Below are 8,899 nucleotides of genomic sequence, written 5' to 3' on the forward strand. Positions count from 1 at the left end.
GCAGAAAATCCCACCCCGTTCGGCTCCTTATGGCGCTGGGAGCCGGGTTGTGGGGCTCCGAGCTGAGCACAGGGAGATCCTGGCTCAGCGTTCGAGGGCTCCGCAGCGCTGGGGTTGGAGCTGTGGGGCTGAGCATCCCTTCAGCCGCTGGGCAGCGTTCAGCCCCAATTGCAATGCTCGTTAAATCAGCGCAGCAGCACTCCAGTGCTCCCAATGCACCTCCTGGGCCGCGGTTTGTCTCCAGAGCACCGAGCAGAGCTGGGCTCCATCCCCGCGTGCCTCCCTGCAGGGATTTATGGCCACGAACGGGACCCCCTGAGTCCCCTCTGCCCCTCGCACAGCAGCCCCGACCCTCAGCCTCTCCTTCCAGCAGAAGGGTTTTCCAGTTCCTCCCAGGAACTTTGCACTTCTCCTTGGAGGGCTCCTCAAGGTTCCCGGCCCCCCTTTCTCCTCCTGCCCTACAGCGCAGCGCTTCAAAACAGCCCCTGGCAGCGCCCGGCCGCTGCTCCTCATTAACCTCCTCTCAGCCGCGTCTTTCAAGGCTCAAAGTAGGGCAAAGGGGTAACGAGCAGAGCAGCTGCCGCGTGAGATAACAAACTTCTTCTGACGCCCTTTGATTTCCTCATCGCTTTGATTCAAGCACCGCGAATCGGCACTGATGGGCTCGCTGTGATGCTGATGAATCAGCGATGCCCTCCAGCCCAGGACTCACAGCACCAGAGGAGCTGCAGCACCCTGAGCTCCATCCCTTCCTCCCCATCCTTCCAGGACCCTGAGCTCCTTCCTTCCCATCCCTTCCTCCCTTCCAGGACCCTGAGCTCCATCCCTTCCTCCATTCCAGGACCCTGAGCTCCTTCCTTCCCATCCTTCCCTCCCTTCCAGGACTCTGAACTCCCTCCCCTCCTTCCTCCCAGCCCCTGTTCAGGAGGGTGGGATGTGAGCACAGGTGGGAAAAGGCAGGAGGAGCTTCTCAGTCCCCCACAAAGCAGGGTTTCCTCCTTCCCAGAACGTTGCTCCAGACTCCCCTGCTTGGTTCTGCTCACAGCTGTGCCCATTTCTCCATCTCCATCCATCTCCCCCCCACGGCTGCCCCACGCAACAACGCAGCAGCTTGCAAAAATCAATACTAGACCACTAACCTTCAAATTAACAAACTGTAATTTTTTCTCCAAAGATACATTTTCCATACACATCCATCATACACTGTAACAAAAAAAAGCAGTGTACATGAAATAAGAAAATAAATTAAATCCATAGCATAGGTAAGGAGGACGCTCTAGACTGGAGTAGAGTCGAAAGTTTCCAGCGATACAAGAGGCTCAAAAGTTTGTTTTAATAAGAATGCCTGCTAACAAGGGTCCAGCAAGTGTTTTAAGTCAGTCCGACTGCTTAAACAGTTTCCTTTTAAAGTTGGTAACAGCCATTATTGTCCTGCAACAGGCAGAGCTATGATATCCTGGGAGAAAGCCGGAGAGGCGCGGTGAGATCCGAGCACAGCGTTTGGGAGCGAGCAGATGGGTCCCGCAGCGTCTGCGCTAGCCGTCCTCCTTGGGCGGTGTGTACCAGCCTGAAAGGAACACAGACGGGTGAGGGATGTGGCTGCACAGGAATGCAAGCCCTACAGCCTGGAAATCCCCAGCAGGAAGCAGCACAGCACAAATGGGCTGAGCTGCACTTGCACAGGGCTCTGCGCTGCCCAGGAGGGCACCCGGCTCGCTGGGCTCCCCTCCGCACCCCAAACGGTGCCACGCGGTTCTGGAGCAGCAAAGAGAAAGGTTCTCCCCATCCCTGCAAGCCTCACCATTCTTCTCGTGGATCTGAACCAGGGATTTGTAGGACTGCTGTGCTCTTGTCAGGCTGTACTGATTCTGCAAGGGAAGGCAGGGGGGACGGTCAGTTCAAAGCAGCTGCAGGTTTTCCCCACGCCAACCGCGCTGACACGGGGCCGGTTGCCTTCTCACATCAGCCCCTCCAAACCCCTTTTGAGCCCACTCAATGCAGGGGGTATTCCCCACATGCCTGCCCCTCTCCTTCCCAAAGACTCTCATCTTTGTTGATGGGGAGGAAGGAGCTCAGGGTCCTGGAAGGATGGGGAGGAAGGGATGGAGCTCAGGGTCCTGGAAGGATGGGGAGGAAGGGATGGAGCTCAGGGTCCTGGAAGGACGGGGAGGAAGGAGCTCAGGGTCCTGGAAGGACGGGGAGGAAGGAGCTCAGGGTCCTGGAAGGACGGGGAGGAAGGAGCTCAGGGTCCTGGAAGGGAGGACACTCGTGCCCCCAAACACCCCCAGGCACTTCTCAGTGTTCTTTGGTTCTTCCCAAGCCCTGCCCGGCTGCCCCACATTGGCCCTTACCTTATTGGCTCCAAATTGCACTCGTGCTTTCCCTTTCACCAGAGTTGCACTGATCTGCATGATCACAGACTCGATGGAGTATGCGCTGCTCCAGCCCTGTGGGTCAGAGCACACACAGCAGAGAGATGAGCGTGGATGGGAGCACGGGGCTGAGCTTCCCAGAGGCAGAGGAAGGGCTTCTCCAAGCCCTACGCAGGCAGCACAAGCTCTCAGCTGCTGGCAGATGGCAGATTTGGCTGCCAGAAGGGTGAGAGCAGCTACCCAGGAACCAGGCTTTGAGCTTTGGGACTCACCTGTTTGGTAAGCAGCTCCATGCAGATGGCACCACCACCCAGGACATACCTTGGGGAAGGAACAGGGGCAAAGTTATGCCACAGATGGATGCAGCCTCACCTCCCCCCCTCCCTGGCTCTGCAGGTGAGCTGTTTGCTCAAACCAAAACCAACAGAAAGCAAGAAAAACCATCTGCCAACACTGACCACGCTTCCCAGGAAGGCTGCCACAAACATATTAAAAGTAACAAAGCTACACAGTGCTCCTCACTCTGATGAAAACTGCTCTGGGAAGCAGAGCTGCAGAGCTCTGTGAGCAGAACCAGCAGCTACTTACCCCCCTGACAGCACTGGGGACACAACCCTAACGAACGGTGGATCGAAAGGAAAGTTATCCTGGAACGAGAGAAGGGAAACACGTTGAGAAACGTCTCCTCTGGTGGCTGAGGGCACGCGTCGAGGATGCCGGGTTTGAGAAGCCTTACTTTAAAGGAGAAGTTTAGGAGGATGAAATCTGTTCCTTCTTTTTCTTTGAGGATCTGGAGATCGTTGTGCAAAGCGCTGTCCTCGTCAACCCTGTCGGAAGGGAAGCCCAGAGGCTCAGAGCGGAGGTGATGCACCTCAACTCAGCCACGCTCGCTGCCGCTCGGAGCCCAGAGCTCCCCTACCTGCACAACCCGGCTGCCACGGGGGCCCTGGGTTCACACCCAGAGGGCAGTGACAGCACGCGCTGCCAGCATTCTGCTCCCGGTTTCCAGAGAAGACCATCACACCCTTTTTGCATGCCAGCTTAAAAATAAAAGACCGCCCGGCCCAAGGGAAAGGCAGCACTGGTGTCTGGAGGGTGTGAGAGCTCGGGGTTTTGCCTGATGCACCTCTTCCAGGACTCTAGGAACAGCAGACAGACTCGCAGAGCCCTCAGATCAGCTCATCTTTCTCTGGAGAGAAGTCAGCTGCCCACAAGACTAAGAGGTCAACCCAAGCTCTGCCCTGCTCGCTGCCCCCTGCTCGCTGGGGATGCTTTGGTCCCACCACCAAGATTCCGCCATCCCAAACCGTGCCACCTACTTCAGGAGTTTGACGTTCCAATCGTACAGGCTGTCGTTCACTAGTTCGACTGCATAGTATCCTGCAAGGCAAAAAACAAAGTGGAGTCAGAAGAGGAGCCACCAGCCAGCCTGCAAACGCCCTCAGCCCCGCAGCACAGACTGTCCTGCAAAGAAACCACCGTGATGTGGGCGCTTCTGTTGCACCCTACTGAGCCACAGCACCCCAAAAGCTGAGGCTCTGCCCAAAGCAGCCGAGCACACAGCGAAGGACCCAGCCCTGAGACCCACATCCTGAAGGACAAGAGGAGCCCCAGGCATCCCCGTACTCACCGCCCTTGAAACTTGGTGATCTGTAAATATCCCTGAGCTCCTTCATTAGCCGGTCAGTGGCCTGCACAGACCCAGACACCGCACCCTGCAAGGAACCAGCAGGGGAGAAGCTGCACTGTTATGCTGTTCTCACCACGACCGACGCCCAGAGCGCAGCTCCTGCCCAGCCCCCAAACCACACCTCGCCATGCCCTCTCTCCGTCAACTTTTCCCTTTCCTCTCTGCATCAACTTCCCTCCCCTCAAACAAGCGCCTCGCTCACACAGTGCAGCTGCAGCAGGAGCATAAAACACAACCCAGCACCCTTCGCCAAGGCCAGAGGTGAGGCCCAGCTCCTGGGGGCACAGGGCATCCCCACACCCTGCTGCAGGAAGGCTTCCCTGCAGCCTGGCAGCACTCCTCCAGCTCCTCTGCATTACCCTCAGCCATCCCCAAGAGCCACGCTGTACCCGTGGCCAGAGCTGGCCCCTCTGCCTCAGGCCCCTCTGCTTCCCCGACCCTCCCTCCCCCTGGGAGGCACGTACATTTAAGTAATCTTGCCTCTGGTTCTTTTTTATTTTCTCTAAAATGGCCAGATTTTCCTTCCCGATGCCTTCGTCCTCCGTTTTCCTTCCATCCGCCGGCTCTTCCTCTTTCATCTCATAGTGGTCCAAGTCCTCGGTGTCCTGCGAAGGGCAGAGGAGAGATGGCACCAGACCCACCTCGCTGCTCCCTGCTCCAAGTGCAGAGACGTGTGGTCGGAATCCTTTGGGCTGAGGGATGCCAAGGACTTTGTGGAAGAGGAGACTTCAGCACGAGGCCTGGACACGCTCAGTGAGGAAGCTTCAGGCACCAGGCTCCGTCCTGTGCCAAAGCCAGCAGGCAGACAGGCACACTTCCCTTTCCAGATTTAAATTGGGCTCACACAAGCTCTTTGTTCCCTCAATCCTTCTCTTGCCAAGTCTCACGCCTGGTTATAATTAGCCATTAATCTTACAGATGCTCCCCAATGAGCCGAAGGGAGCCGCGCATCGGCTCCAAGCAGCCCCGTGCCATGTTTCTGGAGGCTGGAACAAAGCGTGGGCGCTGCTGCAGGGCAGGATTATCCCCGCTCTGAGGATGCCCAGAACAAACACGGGTCACCAGGAGCACAAGAACAGACTGACAAAAAACCCACAGGACGTTTCCCTCTCCAAGAGAGGTCGCGTTTCACAGCGTGTCTGGAGGCTCTCCTACATCAGCTCAGCTCTCGCTCTGCTCCCACTGCTCTCCCCAGCGAGGGCAGAGGCTCTGCCCCTCATCCCCTTCCACAGCAGCATCCGTTGGGCCGACGCTTGCAACGTTACATCAGCAGAAAACAGCTGCAGCAATCAGGGACGGCTGCAGCCATCGCTTCTGCAGCACAGCAGCCACTGCCACAGCATCGGGGCGCCGAGTTGGGCCGCCTGCAAACGGCCGTGGATACGCAGGGCTCCAGTATTGGTTTTAAATCCTCTTGAGCAAGTGGTCGCTTCGGCCTCTCCTGCCTAGCTGCTGCTATTCTGGAAGAACAGCGCTTTGGGAAGGGCTTTGACATTTTTAGACCGTCGCAAAGGGAAAATAGATCCTCCCAGAAAATCCCTCGAGTGGATTAACCTGCATGTAATGCATCTCCGCAACAGGGCGCAGCTCTGCTGCTCTGCTGCTCTGCTCTCCTGAAACCTTTGCTCCCCACAACAGCGCAGCCTGCTGCACAAGGCAAGGCGTTAGCAGAGAGCACGAGGGGGCAAGGCTTCTTGCTACCTCACTTCCTGAGGCTTTCTCCCCCAGCTCACAGGAGCACAAGGATTTACAAGCTGCAGATCTGCCCAGAAGCAGCAAAGCTTGCAGACCAGTTCCGCGTGGTAGCAGTTTAAACCCCCCCCCCCCCTTTTCTCAAGGGACCTTTGTAAAGGCCCTCGGTTTAGCAAGATATTCACTTGGCTAAAAGCCCAACGAGTGCTTGGCTGCTGCCAAGTGACCTGCCCTCTGGTTCTGCAGCGCTCCGAGGTGCACAGACCTCAGGCACCCGAGGAGAAGAGCATCGCCCGACGTCACCATGGAGATTTCAAGATTATTCCACCCACTTCTAGAGATCTCTTAAACCGCAAACCAAACAACCGGAGCCTGTGGGTTTTTCAGCGTGATATTCTCAGCCTTCAGTGAAGCGTGGCTGCTTCTGCCTCTCCTGCCAATTATCTCCCTCACACGCCGAGCCATCCCACCTCATCTTCTCTGCACGAGTCCCATTTCCACCCCGTGGCTCCCCTGCGCCCCGGCCCCACGCGCGCATCCCACAAATCAAATTACTTGTGAGGAAATTTCAGACTTGCAAAGCGTGGCAGCACAAAGTGAGAACCCATCTGAGGGGGCTCTGACCTCAGCTCGTTTCCCTGCCCTCAGAAGTCGCTGCTGCAGTCCTTTGTGTTTTGCCAACCCACCATTCCTGCTTGGTGACCGGGATTTGGGTGCAAGGCAGGAAAATGTTGAAATCAAACGAATTTTAAACCGGCTCCCATGGGTCTCTTGTCCTGCCTGGCCTCCTCCAGCTTCACCCAAACACGACCTCTGGGCCTCAGCACCTCTCACAGACATCTCACAGCTGCCTGGTACACAGCACTCACCTCTGGCATCTCTTCATCTTCCTCTTCAGAGGACACCTCTTCCTGCGTGCTCTGTGGGGACAAAAATCACACTGTGAGCTTCCGCTGGCGACGCTCCCCTGCTTTCTGAGACACTTCTGAGGTGAGGTTTACACACAGAAGCAATTTAAAGGCAGAACAAAGCCAAGAAGCTTTATAGGTTATAAACCTGAGCAGCTCCAGAGGCGCAAGGTGAGGGAAGCAAAGTGAGTTAGAAGAAATCAGGTAAGAAACATCTCAAACACTGCCAGGCATCAAACTGCAGAGATAAAGCTGGGCCCACCCAGGCACCAAGGGAGAAGAGACAGACCTTCACCTGCTGCAGCCCTCCTTCAGGGTTAGGAAGCCTCACCCTCTAAAACAAGGCAGCTCCCAAAATGAGCCTAAAAATCCTCACCCTGAGTTCCTCACCTGTTCTGCCGGCAGAGGTTGGTCCAACATTTCCACATCAGGATGCTGGGGGAGGTTGTAGAGTTTGCACAGGTCTGAAATTATTCGCTTCAGGTGCTGCAGAAGCTGCACAGAGAGCAGAGGGGTGTCAGAGAAACCCAGCAGCACAGGGAGCTGAGCCTCAGCCATCCACAGCACTCCCCACTTCCCCAACGAGCAAAGACCCCACAGATGCTCCCTTCTGCCCTCCAAGCTCAGCAGGATAAAATCCCAAGCGAGAATGCATGGGAAGGCATGCTGACAGGAGTCAGAGCTGCCGATGCTGCGATTCCTAAACCCTCTGTGGGAGCAGAGCCCACCTCAGCAGGTTCTACACTGACACCATAAGCAGCCGCCCCCCCATCCCTCCCCACCAGCACCTCTCACCAGCGTATTTCCTTTCCTGACTTCCACCAGCCTCTCCAGGATAGCTGCCAGGTTGGGATCATCCGACTCCACGGACCAGATGGGGGGAACAGCTGGATAAGACTCCTGGGAGGAAGGAAAAGGGGCTGAGCATTGTAAAACCCCTGATCCCATTGCATCGCTCTGACAGCTCAGGGGGAGCTCAAGGCGATCTCAGCACTGAGGAGCATTTGGTGGGGGCTGAGACTGGGGCTCACGCGGGTGCTGATAAGGCCTGGTAGTGCTTCTCAAGCTGGGCTGGAAGTGTCGCAGGAAAGGCTCCCACTCACACTGCCATTAACACGGTGCTGCTCCAGAGAGCCCCGGGCTCCCCGTGTTGGAGCCACAACCCTCGGGAAACTCCGTGGGTGACGGTGAACGAACCCAGAGCCCAACCCGGCCGGGGGATCCCGCAAACGCCCCACCCCCGCGTGGCCAAAGCCGGCCTCGGTGCTGCAGAACCCCCCCGAGTCCCGCGGCTCTCCCAGGCCGCCTCCCAACGACCGAACGCCGCCCGGTACCGCCGCAGCCCCGGCACGCGGCCCGCCCCGGCCCTGTTAACCGCCCGCCCGGCCCTCACCGTGATGTTGCAGTGGATGCGGACGGGACCCGGCGGCGGCCCCCGGGAAGCGGAACCCCCGGCCCTGGCGCCCGCCCCCGGCACGAACTCGCAGCTGATCTCGTCCGGGCAGGCGCTGCCGATACGGAACCGCTCGTGGCCGCGGTGAAAGATGGACTCGAGCAGCCGGAGCTCCCGTTTCAGGAGCCGCCCGGCCGGGGCCGCCGCCGCCAGCCCAGCCCCGCTCCGCCCGGCTCCCCCCGCCGCCGCCTGCGACCCCGCCGCCTCCTCCGCCCCCGCCCGCTGCATCTTCCCATGGAGGGACCCGCTCCGCCCCGACGGCCCCGGGCCCCGCCGCAGACCCCGGAGCCGGCCCAAGATGGCGGCGGGATGGCCCCGCGCGCCGGAAGTGACCCCTCCCGCCGCGAACGGAAGGGGCGGGGACAATCGCCGGAAGCGCCAGCGTGAGAAGCGGGGCTGTATCGAGTGCCGGAAGTGACGAATGGCGGCGGCGTGGAGCGGAGGGAGGGGCGAAGAGGGGGCGGGGCTCGGTGCGCCCGGAGGGGGAGGGTCCAATAGAGCCTAGAGGCGGGGCCTATGGCTTAGGGGGCGGGGCCAGATGAGGGGCGGGGCCTGAGGCGTCCCGGTTTGGGGGTTCCGAAGGTCGGTGCCCCCGGTTCGGGCGGGGCTCTCCCGAGGGTCCGGGTCTGAGCGGAGCGGAGCGGGTCCACGTTCTCCCCCAGATCCAACCGGTACCGAGCCAGCACAGAGCGGGGGCTGCTGCGTGGAACACCGGGATCTGCCCGGTTCCCTCCCTCTACCCGGTTCCCGGTGCCCCCCCAGCTCCCCATCCCGGTGCTCCCGG

General features: G+C 59.0%; 1 protein-coding gene across 1 annotated transcript; it reads right to left on the reverse strand.

Annotated features, from left to right (window-relative positions):
* Positions 1-1,140: 1,140 nt before the first annotated feature.
* Positions 1,141-8,343, reverse strand: LOC122168904 (ubiquitin-conjugating enzyme E2 Q1-like). The gene is made up of 13 exons (XM_042834572.1): positions 8,056-8,343; positions 7,458-7,562; positions 7,053-7,157; positions 6,624-6,674; positions 4,527-4,667; positions 4,003-4,087; positions 3,692-3,752; positions 3,109-3,199; positions 2,961-3,019; positions 2,645-2,693; positions 2,352-2,447; positions 1,802-1,868; positions 1,141-1,567 (listed from the first exon to the last, which is right to left on the reverse strand). Exons 1-13 carry the CDS (start codon positions 8,341-8,343, stop codon positions 1,536-1,538), a joined length of 1,230 nt encoding a protein of 409 aa, XP_042690506.1. The 3' UTR covers positions 1,141-1,535.
* Positions 8,344-8,899: the final 556 nt, after the last annotated feature.

This window comes from Centrocercus urophasianus, unplaced genomic scaffold (assembly GCF_019232065.1).
Source record: "Centrocercus urophasianus isolate 14NV4802_14NV808 unplaced genomic scaffold, USGS_Curo_1.0 seq_477, whole genome shotgun sequence".
NCBI lineage: Eukaryota > Metazoa > Chordata > Aves > Galliformes > Phasianidae > Centrocercus > Centrocercus urophasianus.

Coding starts and splice junctions, on each gene's coding strand:
- LOC122168904 (XM_042834572.1), bottom strand. CDS start 8,343: ATGCAGCGGGCGGGGGCGGAGGAGGCGGCGGGGTCGCAGGCGGCGGCG. Junction 7,563..8,055: donor GCATCCACTGCAACATCACG/GTGAGGGCCGGG, acceptor CCTTCCTCCCAG/GAGTCTTATCCAGCTGTTCC. Junction 3,753..4,002: donor ATCACCAAGTTTCAAGGGCG/GTGAGTACGGGG, acceptor TTTGCCTTGCAG/GATACTATGCAGTCGAACTA.